Source organism: Stegostoma tigrinum, chromosome 5, assembly GCF_030684315.1.
Source record: "Stegostoma tigrinum isolate sSteTig4 chromosome 5, sSteTig4.hap1, whole genome shotgun sequence".
Taxonomy (NCBI): domain Eukaryota; kingdom Metazoa; phylum Chordata; class Chondrichthyes; order Orectolobiformes; family Stegostomatidae; genus Stegostoma; species Stegostoma tigrinum.
Window position 1 is genome coordinate 126,067,002 of NC_081358.1, and position 21,832 is coordinate 126,088,833.

Genomic DNA, 21,832 nt, shown 5'->3' on the forward strand with positions numbered 1-21,832 from the left:
TAACACCCTCAGATCCTCAAGGTAGGCTTTCTGTTTGGCTTTCCTCCACACCCTGCAGTCACTTCACTTCCTCCAGGATCACCCGACCCACCTTCTAAACCAGAAATCCCTACTCCACTTCCCCCTCTGAATTCCAGAGCGGGAGGTGGGAGCAACTGTCTGCAACATCAAGGCCACATTCAGACCAAGGAGCCCAAGCAAAACTGATGTCAGTGAGTATCGGGGACAAACTCTCCACTGGCTGGAGTCATACCTGACACAGAGGAAGATGTTTGAAGACATTGTAGTTGTTGGGGGTGAGCCATTTCAGCTCCAGGACATTTCTGCAAGAGTTTCTCAGTTCCCAGGCCCAACCATCTTCAGCTGCTTCATCAACGTCCTTCCTCCCATCATAAGGTCGGACGTGGGGATGTTCGCTGATGATTACACAATGTTCAGCACCATTCCTCAGATACTGAAGCAGTCTATAAACAAGAACACACACAATCATTCACATTCCCACTCAGGTTCACACACTCATGAACACACTTAACATATTTAAACTCACAACCATCATCCTTACACACTCACAAATTTATACACACAGGTTAACTCTTTCTCACACCCTCTGGAAACAGAAATGGACTTACTTTGTCAGAATAAAATGCATTTATGGTATATTTCTTAATGAGTGAAACATAGGAGCATAATAACACCACAACAGGAGATATTATGACTGGTCACCAAATGTTTGATCAATGAGGTAGGCTTTAAAGAGGGAAAGAGAGCTGGAGATAAACACAGAAAGTGCTGGAGAAACTCAGCAGGTCTGTAGAGAGAGAAAGCAGAGTTAACGTTTCAAGACCTTGGTTCTGAGGAAGAGTCATATCAGACTGAAGATGTCTGTTTTTCTCCCTCTCCACTGATGCTGCCAGAGCTGCTGAGTTTCTCCAGCATTCTCTGTGTTAGTTCCAGATTTGCAGTATCTGCATTTTTTGCTTTGAAAAGTGAACTGGGGAGGTTTCAGGCAGTTGAAGAAATGATTGTGGATAGTGGAGCGATGGGAATTCGTGGATACTCCCAAGGAAAGGAGGGGAATTGAAAGAGCACAGAAACCTCAGAGGATTGAGGAGCTGGAGGATATGAGAGAGATGGTGCTAGTGGTGGCTGGTGATGAGGGTGATAGCATGAGTCCACCTGCATATCTTGAAATAACAGACCTGATGAAAGAGCACAATTGAACTGAGCAAAGAAGCAGCTTCTGTCAATATCTCCTCGGCAACCTTTCAGCCAAATGCAAAACCACATGAACAAAAATCGAGACTTTGCTGACAAAAACAACACTCCTCATTTTCTATCTCTGAAGGGATCTGAAACAGTTAAAAGCTCCTCTCAATTTCTGCCTATGCGGTCTGTCCCAGAATGCTAGTGGAACTTGTCGGCTCCTGTTACAATTAGCCTGTCCTCAGTGGAAGCAGGAACCCAGAGCAACTTTAATAACTGATGTTATATCCACAGCTCTGTCCTTGTCCAGTCACAGCACATGTGAAATCCCCATTAGCAAATCTTGAATGCTTAAATATGCAGATTTTTTCTTACCTGCAACCTGTGTGTCTGTGAAATGACTATCTTCTCCTTCCAGGCAAATGCCAAATAGACAGGGCTAAGAAATTAGTGACATGGGAGTGTTGATGTTCTGTAAGATAAGGTATGTGTGTGTGTCTGTCTGTGCATTTTTGTATATCTGTATGCGTATGTCTGTGTTCCTGGGTGTGTGTATGTGCGTGTCTGTGTGTCTGTATCTCTGTGTGGGTGTTGCCACGGTGCATGTGTGTAAATCTATGTGTGTGTGCATGCACAAGTCTTTGTGTATGTGTCTGTGTATGCACGTGTGTGAGTCTGTGTGTGTACATGCATGTGTCTGTTTGTCCATATTTGTACATAGAACATATAACATTACAACATAGTACAGGCCCTTCGGCCCTCGATGTTGTGCCGACCTGTCATACCGATCTGAAGCCCATCTAACCTACACCATTCCATGTACGTCCATATGCTTATCCAATGACGACTTAAATGTACCTGAAGTTGGCAAATCTACTACCATTGCAGGCAAAGCGTTCCATTCCTTTACTACTCTCTGAGTAAAGAAACCACCTCTGACATCTGTCCTATATCTTTCACCCCTCAATTTAAAGCTATGCCCCCTCGTGCTCGCCGTCACCATCCTAGGAAAAAGGCTCTCCCTATCCACCCTATCTAACCCTCTGATTATTTTATATGTTTCAATTAAGTCACCTCTCAACCTTCTTCTCTCTAATGAAAACAGCCTCAAGTCCCTCACCCTTTCCTCATAAGACCTTCCCTCCAAACCAGGCAACATCCTAGTAAATCTCCTCTGCACCCTTTCCAAAGCTTCCACATCCTTCTTATAATGCAGTGACCAGAACTGTACGCAATACTCCAAGTGCGGCCGCCCCAGAGTTTTGTATGTACCTCTATATGTGTGTGTGCATGCATCCAATCATGATTCTATTTATATGTGCTTGCAACTCTGTGTATATGTGCGTGCCTTTGTATATCACTGCTGTGTATGCGTCTATGTATATCTCTGTCTCTGTATGTGTGTGCGTGTGTGTGTATGTGTGTGTGTGTGTGCTACATGTGTGCATGTCTATGTATGTCATTGTGTGTCTGTGTCTGTATGTATACGTGTGTGTGTAAGTGTCTGTGCATAATTGAGTGTGTCTGTATATGTATGTTTGTGGGTCTTTGTACGTGCATCTGTTTGTTTGTGTGTGTGTGTGTGTCTGTGTGTGAGTTTGTGTGTTGCTGTTTGTGTGTATGAGTCACTGTGTGTGTGTCTGTCTATCCGTCTGTGTGTGTATGTGTCTATCTGTGTGTCACTCTGTGTCAGTGTGTGTGTGTGAGAGAGTGCGCATGTGTGTGTGTGTGTGTGTGTGTGTGTGTGTGTGCCTCTGTGTGTGTGTGTGTGTGTGTGTGTGTGCATATGTGTGTGCTCGTGTGTGTGTGTCTGCGTGTGCACCTGTGTGTGTGTGTGTGTGTGCGCACCTCTATGTGTGTGTGTGTATGTCTGTGTGTGTGTGTGTGTGTGTGTGTGTGTGTGTATCTGCCTGTATGAGCTGTCTCTCCTGCTGAGAACTCACTAAGGGAAACACAAGTGAAGGGCCTCAGTCTATGCCTGGCCTATTGCTCCTGAGGTTGAGTGAATTCATTTCTTGATGCTATCCCCAGGCCTCCCTCAGGCAGTCCAATCAGTTCGCCCACCAGGGATCTCCCCTCGTGCCTCTGCACCCGTCACTTTCAGTGAGTTACTGGCCCAGTGAAGCCAGCCACAGTTACCCACCCTGAAACCCTTCAACAGGATCTGAGCTAACAAGGCCATCCAACATCAGTGAACTAGCAGACATGTTCAAACCTACTGGGCCTCATGAATCTAGTCTGTCTGATTCCAGCCTTTCTGGCTGCCCCAGTAAGAAATGCAGCTTTCTGCCAGTGTGAGTTTATTTAAAACAGAGGCCCTGTATTATCAATCGCACAGACACATTTCACAAATCCAACAGTGACTGAAGTGTTAGTACCTGCCCCCCCCACCCCGCAACGCTGTTCCTGAGCCCACACCAAACCCCAAACACCCAACACCAGCAGTCCCACTTACATTGGCTCCTGGTTAGGCAACACCTCAAATTTAAAATCCTTACTCTTCTTTTTAAATCCCACCACAGCCTTTGCTCCCTCCATCTGACTGTAACCTGCTCTAATCCCTCTGAGCCCCAAAGCATTTCTATCATTCTAATCTCCCAGGTAACCCCAATTTCTATGGCTCTGCCATTGGCAGACCTGCCTCCTGGGTCTCCCTGCTGTGAAATTGCCTCTCCACTCCACTGTCACCTCCCTCGAAAGCTACATCTTCTCCTGAGCTTTGGGCCACACACCCTTAGTGTCTCCTAAAGTTGTTTGGTGTAAAGTTCAGCTTCTCAATGCTCCCAAGAAGCACCTCTGGGTGTTGCATTACATTAAAGGCATTATAGCAATGCAAATTGTTGTTGTTGTAAAAGCTTCCACATGACCAGCAGTGGGTATGAGTCACCAACTGTAACTGCATGTCTTCCTGAAGGCTCGATCATATGACCTCCTGCAGCACTGCACAGATTAAATCCCTAAAAATCTCCAACATTTTGTAACAACTAAACATAGATCTAAAAATGTAGATATTATTTTAATGCCCTGGTGATCTTTGTTCCCCCCAAGGCATGCTCTCAGCACCATCCTGCAGATGAACTGCAGAATGTGGTTCAATATAGTGTGGAGCTGCAGGAACACAAGCAGCATCAGAGGGGCAGGAAAGTCGATGTTTTGGGTTTACACCCTTCATCAGGGCACAGAATGTTCTATCAGAAAAAGGACACTTGGTCCATCATTCCTCTGCCAGCTCCTTGAAAGCCCTCTCCAGTTAATCCAACTCTGAGGAAGCGTCACTGGGCCCGAAACGTTAACTCGGATTTGTCCTCACAGAAGCTGCCAGACCTGCTGAGCTTTTCCAGCGACTTCTGTTTTTGTTTAATCCAACTCTATATTCCTTCCCCCACAGCACCTGCAAACTCTCTGACTTGGAATATTTCCCCGATTCTCTTTGTGAACATTCCCCAATTCAATCAGTTTCCACTGTCCTTTCACTGAATGGCAGTATCCTGAGAAGTACAGAGGGTCAGAGGGAGCTTGCTGCTCATGTCCATAGATCATTGAAGGCAGCAGGACTGGTCAATAAGAAGGCATACAGGATACTCACCTTTATAAGTCAGGGCATTGAAGCTAAGAGCAGGGAGGTTATGTTAGCATTGTATATAAGATTGGTTTGGCCATGCAGTGAGTGCTGTATGCAGTTCTAGTCACCACACTATAGGAAGGATGTGATCGCAATAGAGAGGGTGCAGAGGAGATTCACCAGGATATCGCCTGAGAAGGAGCATTTCAGCGATGTGGAGAGGCTGGATAACCTCAGATTGCTTTCCTCGAGCAGGGAAGGTTGAGGGGTGATCTGTTCGAGGTGTACAATGTTCTGAGGAGCACAAACAGTATAGATAGGGAGAAACAATCCCCTTACTAGAGGGATCAATAATTGGGAGGGAGCGCTGATTTAAGGTAAGGAGCTGGAGGTTAGATGGGATTTGAAAGAAAAACAGTCCAGAAGATAATGAGTATTTGGAAGTCAGTGCCTGAAAGGGGTGTAGGCAGGAAGTGGTGGGCGAGACAGGGGGTATAGGCAGAAACCCTTGAGACATATAAGAAATATTGAAATGAGCATTTGAAATGTCACAGCAAACAGGAAATGGAATTAGAATAGATGGAAGTTTGATGACTAGCACAGATACGATGAGCTGAAGGGCCTCAGCATGACCTGCTAAAAACTCTATGATTTATTCAGAGTTGGATTAAGAAGCAGTTCTTTGCATTGAAGAGCCTGGAATTCTGGCGTTGCGTTATGGGGTGTTGGGATGGGCGTGAATTTCAAAACCAGAGCCTGTCACTTTTGCGGGGTCAGGGTTCAGAGGGTTATGGGACCAAAGTGGTTAGGTGGACAGAAGAACAACCATGACTGGATTGAATAGCAGGACGGGTTTGAAAGGATCTTTTGATAAGGACCTACTCCATTATCCAGAAGGCTGTTTTAGGGGCGTGATTGCTTTGCAGTGCAAATAATTGTATTTTCTTGCCACTGCTGTTAGATTATTATGTATCCCGAAACACGATCATTAGACCAGATTAACGATCACATGCTCAATGTGGTGAGACAGGAGTGAAAAATCCAAACAAATCACATCCCTTTATTTGTATTCTTTTCTGCACACCTCCGGCATAATCCCCATTGAGCTGTACAGAACAATTGCAAAGTATTGACAATGGTGACAAACCATGAATTTCAATACAGTACAAGCCTAACACTGCAGAATTGTATTCACAAATACACCTTAGCAATGACCTGAGACTGTTTGCCTTTATCTGTGTCTGCCTTGCTCTAGACTTGCCGTGCAGCTGCGTTCATAAACAATTTTAGAGGCTCCCTTTTCAATGTTGTAATGTTACCCTTCTTCACCTGGTGAGCAAGACCAGCAACACCAAACTGCATTTGGGTAGCGTCTTCAAAGTCGTGAAACATCCCACAAAGCCCTTCACAAGTATTTGGGAGCAGGTAATCTGTAGTTGGGTTTTACAAGACTGTAAGAAATAGAGAAAGGAGTAGGCCATTCGGTCCCTCGAACCTGCTCCACCTTTCAATAGGATCATGGCTGATCCAACATTTCCACTTTCCTGACCTTTCCTTAGAAGTCTCGATTCCCAATTGATCAAGAATCTATCTCAATCTTAAATATACACAAGGACTCTGCCCCCACAGCTCTCTGTGGCGAGGAGTTCCAAAGACTCAGAACCCTCTGAGAGAAGCAATTCATCCTCATCTCAATCTGAAATTGGTGTCCCTTGTTGTAAAAACCCATCCAATTGACTTATGCCCTTTAGGAAAGGAAAGGTGCCACCCTTACCCAACCTGGCCTCCTCATGTGACTGCAGACTCACAGCAATGTTGGTGACTATCTGTCCTCTGGACAATTGGGGACGGGCAATAAATTGTGGCTTAGCCAGTGATGCCTACATCCCATGAGCAAACAATAAAAAGGGTTCAAGGAGGACAGAATGGAAAGAGGCCATTCAGCCCATCACCCCGCCCTTGTTAACATGGCAAAAAAATTTTGTAATGAAGCAAAACTAACTTTGGATTTAACAGATGAAATTAACAAAACAGTGAGTCAGTTGCTGCTGTATTTGGTTACTTGAGCAAGTTAAGTTGTTAATAAGTTGACATTAGTGCAGATGAATATGCTTGCACTGTTACAACTGATTGAAGAGAAACCTAGCTATTTTCCACCACCACCACCCCCCCCCCCCCCCCCCCCCCCATTTTTAGCTTTGCTGTAATCTGATGTGTCGGTAAGGATTGTAAACGCTCAGGGCATTCAGTCTGGTGCTGTCTCTCTATTTTAGAAAACTGACAGCATAATACTACACAGCTAATACTGTCAAGGAAAACAAAATATACTGTGTGTATTTTCTGACAGCAAGAGCTATGTACTGTTAGTGCTGTCAGAATTTTTAGACCAAAGGATTCCTGAGTGTTTTGAGTTGGAGAGAGAGGGAAAGCTTGCAGCAATTCAGGCTGGAGTGTTTGATCACTAGTACAGCCCTGTATACAATTTTATTTCCTACTCCAAGTGAAGTTTTGAGAAAAATAATGCATTTTTTTAAAAAGGAATGCCGTTTATGGAAACATTTGGCAGTGCAGAGAATCTCTTTAATTTGACTCCATCTGAAGCACTATATTGAGCCATTGGCTAATTATGCTTCTGAAATGGCAAATATTTGGATTGGGAAGTTTGGAATAGCTGAGTGGGTGCGGTGTAATTTCGCTTGGCTTCATCAAGGGGCCGTTTACATCAGAAATATAAGTTCATTCAGAAAGGAACACAGTTAGGCTGTCAGAAAATGAGCTGTATGTATATTGTAAAGCTAGAATACTCTCCTGCTTTTTAATCCAGAAAATTGTTGGTTCAAATCAGTCCTCTGGAGATTTAACATGAAACTCTGATTCTCACATTCTGAGGGAGAGCTCTACAGGCCTCCAGACAAAATGTTCGATTGAGATGCAGCCTGCTAAAGGGGCAAGTTATAATTCTGTATCCCAATCCACTGAAATATTTCCACTCGGATTTTCCAGTCCTGACACAATAGGGAAAAGCTTTGTGTTGAAATGCCATATGGCATTCTCTGTGACTTTGACTGAGATAAACTGGCCCACCTTGCTGTTCTCGATCTGTCAGCAACTTTCCACATGTCGCCCGCAGCCTTCTCCTGAAGCCCCACTCTCTGCTGCGTTTTGATTTGCTTTGTTCTATTCTTGTCACGCGCACCCGAGTACAGTGAAAAGTTTTGTTTTGCGAGCAGTGCAGGCAGATCATAACATACAAGGACATGCAGATCAAAGGGTGTTAGACAGAGTGAGGTATACGAGGTTTCAGCTATGTAGAGTGTGCACAAAAGCAAGATCAACATTAGATTTGAAGCTAGAGAGGCCCGTGCAGCAGGCTGATAATAATGGGGCAGAAGCTGTTCTTGAACTCATTGATGCATGTGGCTGATTGGAACTGGTTCCATTCTTAAAATACTAAATCCCATCCACAAAGATCCACTAGAAATGGCTCCTCTCCCTGCTTCTGAAATATGGGAACACCCCCCCACCAGCAAGTTCCCCTCCATCCAGACTTGGAAATATATTGCCATTCCTTTACTGTCGCTGGGTGAAAATCTTGGAATTCCCTCCCTAAGGGACACTGTGGGTCTACTACAGCACATGGACTGCAGTGGTTCAAGAAGGCAGCTCACCCCACCTTCGAAAGGGGCAACTAGGGACGGGTAATAAATGCTAGGCCCAGCCAGACATGTCCGCGTCCCATAAGTGAATAAAAAATGACTCAGACCACCCATTTCCAGCTCCAGAGGATAATCTAATTCAGTCCGAGCCAGAACTCTTCCGCTGCTAAAATATTTATTCAGGTTAATAGGAAGTAGATGCTTGACCATGGCAACACATCTCTGACTGCTCTCCCAGTCTGTCCTCTGTGATCTTGAGCTCATCCAAACCTCATCCAAATCTGTGTTTGAAGTCTGCTCCCTGTATTGGATCATCTCCAGGTCCTAAATTGCCTCACTGATTTTAACGTTTTCATCCTTGTTTTCAAATTCCTTCATCATCCCAGTCTCCCCTGAGCTCTCTACATTCCTCTGACCTAACAACCCTCTGTGATTTCCCCATACATTCGATTCTGGCTGCGTCCCTCAGTTTTATTTACTCTGCCATTGGCGTCTGTGCCTTCTGCTGCCTGAGGTTTTGCAATTTTCTCATGAAACCCCTACTTCCATCTCTCTCTCGCTTTATCCTCTAAGACGCTCCTTAAAACCTACCTCTTTGATCAAGTATTTACTGAGCTGCGCCTGAGACCTCTGTGCATGCCACAGTGTTCAATAATCAACCTGTGGACCATCTCGGGATGTTTAAATTAAGGGCGCTTTGTAAATGCAAGTTGATGTTGTTGTGGGAGCTGCAGGAACGGGCCATTTGGCCCACTTGCCCTATGCTGGTTTCTGTAAATCTCCAGCCAGCAGCACCCACACATCCCGTGAACGAATAGGGTTACTGAATAGGGTCACGATTGGGTGAGTTAAAGATATTGAAGTGTTCAATCAGCCAGTATCACATTGAATGGCAGGGCAGGTTTGATGGGCTGAATGGCCTTCTCCTGTTCCGATGAATATAAGATACCGACAGGCTGTCGCTACTGGCAAGCAAATTTAGAATGCAAGGACAGAGTCTGGGGTCAAGGGGCTGAAGATTTACAATTGAGAGGAGGAGGAATTTCTTCCCTCCGAAGGTTGCGAATCTTTGGAATGCTCTCACAGTTCCTGTGTTCAATATACTGAGATAGATTTTTGGTCTGTTGGGGAAATCAAAGGACATGTGGAATTGTCTTGAAAATTCTGTTAAAGCAGCTGAGCCAATGTTCATAAGGAAATGGCAGAGCAGGCTTGAGGGGTTGAATGGCCTGATCCTATTTCTGCTGTTCTTGTGAAAGGTGTGTCAACTCACCTACAAAACCCACTTTTATCCTGAATGGTTATCCCTCTGTCCTCGAAGTCATTGCAGCCAAACTTTCAGAGAGTGGGAGTCTCCATCCCTTTTATCTTCCCCCGTTCTCATTGTGTTAGTTCCTGATAATTTGCCGGTATCTGTTGAGTTATCTTTGATCCTTTTCCCCTGTATTCGCTACCGTTCAATTCATTTGTTTAACCTGAAAACTCTAATTAAAATCATAAATTGAATTTGAAAATCCTTTATTGTCACTTGTATTCCAGTAGAGAAGTACAGGACGAAAGCTTTTATAAAGGCAGCCTTTTAATGGTGAGGGGAACTGGTCTTTGCAGAACACCTCCGCTCAGTTCGCAACAAACAACTGCACCTCCCAGTTGCAAACCATTTCCACTCCCCCTCCCATTCTCTTGATGACATGTCCATCATGGGCCTCCTGCACTGCCACAATGATGCCACCCGAAGGTTGCAGGAACAGCAACTCATATTCCGCCTGGGAACCCTGCAGCCATATGGTATCAATGTGGACTTCACCAGTTTCAAAATCTCCCCTTCCCCCACTGCATCCCTAAACCAGCCCAGTTCATCCCCTCCCCCCACTGCACCACACAACCAGCCCAGCTCTTCCCCCCCACCCACTGCATCCCAAAACCAATCCAACCTGTCTCTGCCTCCCTAACCGGTTCTTCCTCTCACCCATCCCTTCCTCCCACCCCAAGCCGCACCCCCAGCTACCTACTAACCTCATCCCACCTCCTTGACCTGTCCGTCTTCCCTGGACTGACCTATCCCCTCCCTACCTCCCCACCTACACCCTCTCCACCTATCTTCTTTACTCTCCATCTTCGGTCCGCCTCCCCCTCTCTCCCTATTTATTCCAGCTCCCTCCCCCCATCCCCCTCTCTGATGAAGGGTCCAGGCCCGAAACGTCAGCTTTTGTGCTCCTGAGATGCTGCTTGGCCTGCTGTGTTCATCCAGCCTCACATTTTATTATCTTAGCCTTTTAATGGTGCCATCTTAGCTACAAGTTCCCAGGTACAAATCTTACAAAGTCAAAAAAAAGTCTTGTTACACAAAACAGGATTAAAAGGAAAGCGTATGCATTACTGTCCAGCGAAATGATTGGTGCCCTTGGTGGCTGTGGAGCTGTTTTACAAAAATGATTCATTCTCTGAGAAACCACAGTGTGACCACAGTTCCAGATTCGTTTGTGAAACAACAGAGCAGGAGGGGTAGGAGGGAAGGAGGTTTGATTTTGTTTTTGGCTGTAAGCTGGCCCACATTGATAAGAAATTTAGAGTAGATTTAATTTTTGATAGGTTTGAAGCCTGGCCTGTTGGCACCTTCTGTAAAACAATGTTGTCTGTTCAATTTGTAATTGATGATTGGATTCTCAAGGCTGGGATGAGTGGTTGCTCTAGCAGTCTGCAGGGGCGCAGTGTGAGCAAGGTAGCGGTTTAAATAGAGCCACTGCAAACTCAGGGAGGTCAGCAATCAGTGCAACTGTTCTCTGCGTAATCCTTGATGTGGTCCAGTAATCGGACAGCTGTGTGAAACCATCAAACAAATTATAATCAACATTCTGCCTCAGCCATTGGCTCATTTGCTGTTCTGCAGTTAGAGAGAAATGGTTTATTACCTGATTCCCCCCACCCAGACACTTTCACTTCGATTTTTACCGGTCCCACATTTCATCTGAGGCATTTCTGGATCTATTAGTTACTATTTCATGTGTGATTTGGAGCCAACTGGGGGAGTGAAGGCTGGAGGGAGATCTGATCAAGGTGTTTGAAAGTGTGAGAAGGTCTGGGCAGAGCAGATAAGGACACATCATTCCCAGTCTTGACAGACTCAAATGTGGTTGTACAAAGCAAAACTTAAACATAGAATGATACAGCATGGGAACGAGCCCTTCAGCCTACGATGTTGTGCCAAACATGACTCCAAATTAAACTAATCCCTTCTGCCTGCACATGGTCCATATCCCTCCACTCGTTTTGCATAGTCATGTGCTTATCTAAAAGTATCTTAAAAGCCCCTATCATACCTGCCTCCCGCACAACCCCTGACAGCGTGTTTCATTCCTCTGTACAAAAAATTTGCCCCTTACATCTCCTTTGAACTTTTCCCCCCTATGACCTTATGCCCTCTAGAATTAGGCTTCTGGAATACCGTGTACAGTTCCGGTTGCCCTGCATTGGAATGATGTTAATAAATTAGAGAGGGTGCAGAAAATATTTACAAGGATGGTAATAGGACTGGAGGGTTTGAATTATAAGGAGAGGCACAATAGGCTGGGACTTTTTCGCTGGAGTGAAAGATTAAGGGGGTGACTAAATAGAGGTTTATAAAATCATGAGGGGCACAGATAAGGCGACTAGGAAAGGGGTTTTTTTGTTGCCCTCAGGTGGGAGAGTTCAAAACTAGCCGGTATATTTTTAAGGTCCGAGGAGAAAGATTTAAAAGGGACCTGAGAAGCAACTTCTTTCACATAGTGTGTGGATTGAACTGCCAGAGCAAATGGTAGATGCAGGCATAATTACAACATTTAAAAGATATTTGGATAGGTACGTGAATAGGAAAGGTTTAGAGGGATATGGGCCAAACACAGGCAAATGGGACTAGTTTAGTTTGGGTAACTTTGTTGGCGTGGATGAGTTATACTGAAGGATCTGTTTCCGTATGATTGTATGACAGAAGTCAGAGATTTGAAATGACTGGCAAAAGAGGAAGCCTGAGGAGGACTTGGGTACCAGTTTGGATGTAGAATGAGAGAATGGTGGGGGCAAGTTCAATCATGAATTTCAAATGGGAGTTGGATAACGATTAGAAAGAAGAAACGAGCTCAGGGATGACAGCGCATTGAGTAGAGAGCTACTGCGGAGACATGTTTCAGAGAGCTGTCAGAGAGACAATGGGCCAAAGAGCCTCCTCCTGTACTGTAACCATGGTTATGATTCATCACAATGGGAGTTAACTAATACAGAGTAACTAATATGGAGTTAACTAACTAACGATTAGCTGACAAGAGTCATTAGCATAATCATGGAACAGCCTTATGCGCACAGTAGGATTCTCCTTGTCAACATAGAGTATAATTGACAGGCAGCTTTGATTTAAGATATTCCTTTAACATTACAATTTCAAAACACTCTGTCAGGAAGATACTGAAGCAACAAACTCTTAAAGCTATCATTTTGAAGCTTTCGAAACATCAGGGGTTAGAGAATTTCATTTTGACAGCCAGTTCACTGCGTATTTGAGGTGTTGGCTCACTGAGGGACTTTGTCTTCTTGCTCTCCAATCCCCTTGCAGTAATCACCCACACACCATTCGTGTTTGCAATTGCTTGCCATATCTGAATTGCTAACTTCCAGTTAATAAATGAGGATCTGGAAAATGACAGCAGGTCAGACAGCATCCGAGGAGCAGGAAAGTTGACGTTTTGGACCGAAAACCTTCAGCCGGACTTTCAGTGCTTTTTGTCCAAACGTACGCTGAACATCAACATTTGGGAGTTCTGGAATCCACATTGTATGTGATCCACATAATAGGAGGGATGTGATAGCACTGGAAAGGGTGCAGAGGAGATTTAGCGGAATGTTGCTGGGGCTGGAGAGTTTCAGTGATGAGGAGAGCCTGGGGTTGTTTCACTTGGAGCAGAGGAGACTGAGAGATGTATGAAATTATGAGGGACATACATAGGGTAGACAGGGAGGAACTTTACCCCTCGTTGGAGGGATCAATGACCAGGGGTCAGTTTTAAGATAAAGGGCAGATGGTTTATGGGAGATGTGGGGGGAAACATTTTCACCCAGAGAGTGGTGGGAATCTGGAGCTCACTGCCTGTAAGCATGGGAGAGGCAGAAACCCTCGTCACACTGAAGAAATATTTAGATGCGTACTTGCAATGCTAAGGCTATGAACCAGGTGCTGGGAAATAGGATTAGAATAGATAGGTGGCTGTTTTTGACAGGAATCGACCAGAGGGACAGTTTGTGCTGAAGATCTCTATGATTCTATTTAAAAGTTTCAAAGTGAATAGTTCCATATTTCCCCATGACAGATCATTTTTTTTTGAGGCAGTGTTTGTCTGATGGATGATTATTGACCAGGACAATAGGCCTGAAATAGGGCTGCGTGACCTCACACATCCACCTGAGGAGCCAAGTTTTGGACCTAGCAGATTGACAGCAATTGTAACAGTGCAGCACTCCTGCAGTATTGCACAGGATTGACAGATGTGACCTTAGTGTAAGGGTGACACTTAACACACAAACTGCAGACTCCAAGGTGGATGTACTGCCCACTGAAGGGCTGTTTTATCTGCCTGTACCAGCCAAAAAACATACTCTGAATTCCTGGAGAGGTGTAGGTACCCTGATACAGTGCAGGAAGTTAAAAGCCTGGTGTTGGTTTTAATTTATGATTTAAATCCCTTTTGTTTAACTGGTCTCCACCTTCAGCCCCCTGCTTCCGCTAACTCTCACCCTGAAATAATTCAAAATAAATGCCTACACCAAAGCTTCTGATTTAAATTGCAAGGTTATTTCGGCTCTGACTGCTGTATTCATTCAGGTAATATGACATTAAGTTATAGCCCAACACGTTTATGTGAAATCACAAGCTTTCGGAGCACAGCTCTTTGTCAGGTGAAATGTCACTATAACCTATTGTCATGTGATTTCTGGCCTTGTCCACACCAGTCCTACACCAGCACCTCCAAATCATTCAGATAATGAAAATAGCCAGGATTAAATTTACTCATTCTTTATCCAGTCAATTCTCTGATTAAATGTCGAGAGATCACTTGCAGAGAATGGCAGAATTTACAGCATAGACACAGGCCACTCACCACTTCTAGTTTTTGTGGCTGTTTCTGGTCTGCTGAAGCCTTTCTCCACACTATCCATCTCACCCCATCAACAGCACCAACAATGCCTTTTCCCTCACGCCTTTATCTAATTTTCTCTCAACTGCATCTTCATCTCAATCCCTCTCTGTAGGAGATAGCTCCACGTTCTCCCCACTCTGTCTCTCTGCAGAAGTTTATCCTGAATCCCTGACTGAATTTGTCAGTGGGACTCGCTTAAAATGATGACTCTCAGTTCCCTAGTTTAAGATCTTATTCGTAGGAGCGTCATCTCCCTGTCTTGGTATCTAAACTCTTCCATAATTTCAAAGACCTCTCTCAGGGCATCCTTCAACCTCCCATTTCTCAGTGCAAAATGCCCACTCCGTTCAATCTTTCCCAGTCGTCCCCATAAAGTCTTCTCTTCCTGCGCTCCCTCCACAGCCTCCTCGGAGAGAAGAAGCCAAACAGGAAATCTGACAGAGTCATACAGCACAAAAGCAGACCCTTCAGCCCGACACATCCATGCCTACCAGCTTTACCAAACTAAACTAGAGCCACCTGCCTGCTTTTGGCCCCTATCCCTGTAAACCTTTCCTATCCATGTACCTGTCCAAATGTCTCTTAAATGTCCTAACTGCACCTGCATCTACCACATCCTCTGGTAGCTTGTTCCATACACACACCACCCTCTGTGTGAAAGCATTTCTCACCTTAAAACTATGTCTTCTACTTTTGAACTCCCCCATCCTAGAGAAAAGACTTTGGTTGTTCACCTTATCTACATTCCCCATGATTTTATAAATCTCTGTAAAGTCACCCCTCAACCTCCTACACTCCAGGGAAAGAAGTCCAAACCCAGCAATGCGAAAGCTTGTGTTTTCAAATAAACCTGTTGGACTATAACCTGGTGTCACGTGATTTCTAACTACAACACATGAACTGCTGGAAAAGCTCAGCAGGTCTGGCAGCATCTGTGAAGATGAAAATCAGAGCTAACGTTTCGGGTCCGGTGACCCTTCCTCAGAACCGGCCCTGAAACATGAACTCTGATTTTTCCTTCACAGATGCTGCCAGACCTGCTGAGATTTTCCAGCAACTTCTGTTTTATGTTCCTGATTTACAGCATCCGCAGTTCTTTGGGCTTTTAACGCATGGACTGCAATAGTTCAAGAAGGCAGCTCACTGCCACCTTCTCAAAGCACAACTAAGGACTGGCAATAAATGCAGGCCCAGCCAACAACACTTACATCCTATGAGTGAATAAATACAAAGATTTTCAGTTTTGTAATGCGTGGGTCAGGCACGTGCTCTGATGCTGTGGGGTGATTTGACAGAGGCTTTCGAAACAGTTGCACATTGAGTGTTGTTGACGGAGTTTGAGGAACAGTTGGAGGAGAGCTATACGCAGGGATGTATTGCTGTAGACAGTGGATGTGAGTGTCAGTGCAAAAAAAGCTGGTTAATGGGCTTGAGAATGCAACATGCAAAATGAGCCTGTCATGGTTTAGCAGGTAATTGAACAGTGCCTGGTGGGATGAAATGGTGACAGGTTTGACAGAGACACGTCACTTTCAATGAAAATAACTACTTTCTCTTTTTCTACCCCCCCCCCCCCCCCCCCCCCACCCCACCACAGAGGAGGGCCTCAACCATGAATGCAAGGTCTGCAACCAAACGTTCGACTCCCCGGCCAAACTGCAGTGTCATCTGATCGAGCACAGCTTTGAAGGGATGGGGGGCACCTTCAAATGCCCAGTGTGCTTCACAGGTACGGTGAGGGGGAAACGGGATGTAGCAGGAGAACTGAGTGACTGCAGCAGTGCAGTGCCTCCCTCAGGACTGAGGCAGCTGCGAGGGCCTTTGTGTGCACTCGTTACGTCCTGCGTCGCTGCTTGAAATTACAAGCCTTTGACCTAGAGTCACAACCATCACAATCAGGGGCTTTCGATTTATCCTTGCTGGCTGAAAGGAAGCTGAATCATCTCACCTGACAGTCCTGTTTGCTAGCGGTGAATAATTTAGACTTGACCTCAAATGCACAATAAGAACATTTTCAGTGGCGAGTTATGATCCAGAGTGCACTCCCTGTGCATTCAATTGTGATGCTCCTTTCTCTCTTAAGTCTTTATTCAGCTTCCTCTTAACGCATCCGCAATATTCCCTTCACCCCACTCCCAGTAGGAGCAAACTCCACACTCTCCCCACTCTCTGGGGAAAACCATTTTCGCTTGATCTCCCGAATGGATTTATCATTGACTGTTTCACTGTGGCAACCTCTAGTTTTGCTTGTTGCAACACTCTGAGCCTTCAAAAGAAACATCTTTCAGAATGTTTTAAAGACCATCGTGGTTTAGGGAATTGTTACGGTGCCGAAAGAGACCATTGGCCCATCATGCCTACACCACCTCTATCTCCTCATCTCCCTGCACACCATTTCTATCCAAATAACGATCCAATGTCCCTCTCAAATGCCTCAATTGAATCTGCCTACACCACATTCCCAGGCAGTGCATTCCAGACCCTATCTACTCGCTGGGTCAGAAAGATATCACGTCACCCTTACTTGACTTTAAATCTACACCCTCTCAATTCTCTATGTCTATTCTGCCAAGCTCGTGATTTTGAAAACCTCTATCAGACCCCCTTTCAGCCTTGTTCTGTCCAAGGAGAGCTATGGCAACTTCTTCCATCTTTGTGGTTCTGGCCTTGAGTTTTACAGTTCAGTGGAAAGGAAATCCACTCTAGATGTCTCATCTTCTGGCCTCCTCCTCTGCACCTTCTCCAGAGCCAGTAAGTCCTTTAGTATAATCAGCTGACCTGAACTGTACGCAACACCACAGCTGAAGGCTTGGAACAACATTAGCCGTTCTAGGCTGTACCAGCCAGAGCTAACCGAAAGGGGGAAGGGAGGGTCACAGTCGGAGGGTAAAACATACTAAAGTGTCAGCTTGCCAAACCAACTGGTGTTCAAACCTTCTGAATGCTGCAGTTGCAAACCATCTTGGGAACAGCTTGAGAAACTAGGAAGCTTCTCTTTGCAGATGTTGCACAGATTTACAAAGTACTGGAGGAATTTCTGTTGGTTTGTGATCTCACTGAAGTCAGCCATGCATTCTGGCAGCAGAACCTGGGAAATGTGAGGTGTGGTTACGCTCTGAAAAGTCGGGAAAAACTCAGTGCCAAAAAAAATCCTGGCAGGCAATTAATGATTCCTATATCCTCCACACCTTCCAGACTCCTTAAAAGCAAAGACTTGATGTTTTTTATTTCTGTGCTGTGTTACCATAAAAACACATTGTCAATGTAAACACTGAAAGGAGAAGCTCATTCAAGTTATTTTTTTAAAGTCTGCAGTCTGTGCACTTTACTTGTTGAGTGCAGCTGGATATTCCCCAGTGCTAGAGAGCTTTATCAGTCAATGCAATGCACTGTGTGTGTCCACTCTCACCCAGATCTCCCTGGATTAGCTCCCCTGCACACTTTGAACAGCACATTCAGCGCCAGGGCTCAGAGGCAGAGAATTCGCTGCCTTTTTTTTTTGCTCTCCACTTACTTATACCCACTCTGTGCTTCTTCGGATCATACTATACAGAAGGAGATCTTTCCGCCCCTCACATCTGCTGGCACGCTGACAGACCTGAATTAGCTCCGCTATCCCCTGCACTTTCCCGGCAAGTTTTGTTTCCCTTCCAGCAATTCCCTTCGGAAAATTCTTGCTGAATCTGATTTCCTCGCCCTTTCAGGGAGTGCATCCCAGATCATAACAACTTGAGCTGTTCTGGAAAAATATCTTTTGTTTTCCCAGCACCTCCACCCCACATTCTCCGCAACTCCTCACTACTTTTCCAGCTCATTTCAAACTGCGTCCCTCTGGGCACTGACTGTCCTGCAACTGGCAAGTTCCTCCTCACTTGCACAATCAAAACCTCTTCATAAGACAATAAGACCCCTCCATCATAAGGTCAGAAGTGGGGATATTCACGCATGATTGCACCATGTTCAGCACCATTTACAAATCCTCAGATACTAAAGCAGCCCATGTTCAAAGGCAACGAAATCTGGGCAATATCCAGGTTTGGGCTGACAAGTGGCAAGTGACATTCGTGCCACACAAATGCCAGGCAATGACCGTCTCCAATAAGAGACCATCTAACCATCATCCCTTGGCATTCAATTGTATTACCATTGCTAAATCTCCTGCCATCAACATCCTGCGGGTTACCATTGACGAAAACAAACAAGAACAGGTTAGAGTCGAGGAATCCTGCAGCAAATAACTCACCTCCTGACTTCCCAAAGCCTGTCCACCATCTACAAGGCACCATACAGGAGTGTGATGGAATACTCCCCACTTGTCTGGATGGAGTCAGCTCCAGCAACACTCTGGAAGCTTGACACCATCCAGGACAAAATAGCCTGCCCACATTTCATCCCCATCATCACCAAAGTTTAATAGCAGCAGCGTACACCAACCATAAAGTGCACATCAGAAATTCATAAGACTTCTCAGACAGGACTTTCAGCCACAGCCACTTCTATTTAGAAGGACAAGGGCAGCATACACATGGGAACACCACCCCCTGACTTGGAAATATATCGCCGTTCCTTCAGTGTCACTGGGTCAAAACCCTGGAATTCCCTCCCTATGGGCATTGTGGGTCACACTGCAGCATCGAAGCTGTGCCAATTCAAGAAGGCAGCTAACCACCACCTTCTTAAGGGGCAATTAGGGACAGGCAAGAAATGCTGGCCCAGACAACGATACCCATGCCCCACGAGTGAATTTTAAAAATGTTTGCACCTCACTGTAATATCCTTGCAAACTGGTTTGGCTTTGTCGTTCCCATTCGTTGGTGGCCTGCAGACCAGCCTCAGCAATGACACTGTGACTTTCTTGCCCCTTAACTCTAACCAAATCAATACTGCCCTTGACCCTTTGGGGCAACCACTTTCTGCAACACTCTCCTTAATTAATACTGCTGCCCCTTTCCCTTTTCATCCTTTCCTGCCTTTCCTGGACATCTTGTATCCATGAATATCTAGTCCTGCCATTCCTCGAGCCATGTTTCCATCATCACCACAACATGAGAATTCCATGTGACTGTCTATAGCTCACCAATCTCAGTTAGCACTCACCCACGTGCACTGTGAACTCAATGTAGAATTTATTCCGTCTCATTTTGCTGAGAACTCACCTCATACTTCACTGTTTCCTACTCTGCTGCAATCTTCCCCAGATTCCTGTGGAGTGTAATATTCCTCTCTGATATCACTTCCTGGTTAAGACCATTAGACTTAGGAGCAGAAGTAGGCCATTCAGCTCATCAGGTGTGCTCCACTATGTAATGAGATCTCAGCTGTTTTGATAACTATCAACTCCAATTTTCTGCCTTCCCTCAATTCCCTTACTATTCCCAAAGTCCTGTGCAGTTAGTTTCAACCCTCCCCAGCAGCACTTAAACATTGCCCCACAAGGAAACAGGTTCCTTTCTAACGTATCAGCTTCATCTTGCAGCCAGCAACAGAAGACAGACAGGAAAGTGAGGTTATAACAGACAGATCTTATTGCATGGAGGAGCATGCTAGAGGCCGAATGACCGTGTTCCAAAGTCCTTTGCTCCCACGCTCCCTCAGAGGGTGGTAGGTGTCTGTAACTTGCTGCCTGAAAGCCTGGTAAAGGCTTGTAAACATTTAAGAAGCATTTAGAGAACATTTGAAATGCCAAAGCACACAAGGCTATGGACCAATGCCAGAAAATTAGGACTAGAATAGGTGGATGGTTGATATCTGGTGTAGACATGATGGACCAAAGGGCCTGATTCTGTACTGAAAAAACACTTTGTCTCTCTGAGTCAGAAACCCTCCCTCCTGCATCATCTGTGCAGCCACATGTTCATCTCCTCTATCCTCCTCATCTTGCACTCAATTGCACATGGTGCAGGGAGTAATCCAGGGATTACAACATTTTAGGTCCTGCTTGCAAATTTCTTACTGTGCTCCTAAATTCAGGATTATATCCCCCTTTCTGTCACTATCATTGGCACCAACATAGTCTGAATCGCTTGTAAGGCATTCAAGAGGGGCATTGGATGATCATTTGGATAGAAGCTATGTGCAGGAATATAGGGAAAGGATAGATAGGAGATTAGCTCTTATTTATGGGATGTGAGCATTGTTGGCTAAGCCTGTATTTATTGCCCATCCCTAATTGCCCAGATGGCACTTAAGGGTTAACTATAGTACTGTGGGTCTGGAGTCACATGTAGGCCAGACCAGGTAAGTGGGGGTTTGCAGGTTTCGTTCCCTGAAGGCCTTCAGTGAACCAGATGGGTTTTTCCTGATATTCAACAATAGATTCATGGTCATTATTAGACTCTTAATTCTGGATTTTTATTGAAATCAACCTCCACCATCTGCTGTGACAGGATTTGAACCCGGGATTGTAGAATGTTACCTGGGTCTCTGGATTAACAGTGCAGCAATAATACCACTCGGCCACCTAAATTGGTACTAGGTGTGTGGTAGCTGGCACAGGCATGATGGAATTCATTGCCACGGAGTGCAGTGGAGGCTGGGACGTTAAATGCCTTCAAGGCAGAGATTGATAAATTCTTGATCTCACAAAGAATCAAGGGCTACGGGGAGAGTGCAGGGAAGCGGAGTTGAAATGCCCATCAGCCATGATTAAATGGCGGAAAGGACTCGATGGGCCGAATGGCCTTACTTCCACTCCTATGTCTTATGGTCTTATGATGTGCCAGATGGGTGTCCTTCTTCTCCATAACAACTCTGTGATGCTGCCATTTGCTGTCTCTCCCTGGGGTTGACCTGTTCGGTGACCACCCGGTCCGTCCGCCATCCTGGACGCATTTTCTAAGGGAGTGCCAAGTGTTGGATGACTATAGCTATCCTCACCGTCCTTGAGCCCCCTTGCCCTCCCCCATCCCTAGTACAACGAAGATGCCCAATATCATTTATGTTCACAGCTCAATGTTATCTCCCCTCCTTGTCACAACTCACCATGATCTGAAGATCTAGCTTTGGTTGCTGGAGCGAGTCTAGAATGACTGCAAAGTACACCCACTCACCATTGTTTGTGAAACATCATCTCGGATTAATCTTTATCAGAGCTTCATTATTTGTGTCCAAAGGCTCCTCCTACCCCAGTTTTCTGCAGCTCTTTGCGAGAGGTTGGACTTTACATGAATAAGTTTCAGTTTCAGGCTCTCCCATTATAATCCCTCGCCTGTCTCTCTGTAATGAAACCTTGTAGGTCACAGTGC

General features: G+C 45.3%; 1 protein-coding gene across 6 annotated transcripts in view; it reads left to right on the forward strand.

Moving 5' to 3' along the window:
* LOC125451750 (zinc finger protein 521) overlaps positions 1-21,832 on the forward strand; it is a 609,775-nt gene that overhangs the window by 539,270 nt on the left and 48,673 nt on the right. For all 6 annotated transcript variants that reach the window (XM_059646265.1, XM_059646267.1, XM_059646266.1 and 3 more), the window contains one exon: positions 16,186-16,317. In XM_059646265.1, coding sequence (XP_059502248.1) covers positions 16,186-16,317 — 132 coding nt within the window. The remainder of the gene's footprint in view (positions 1-16,185; positions 16,318-21,832) is intronic.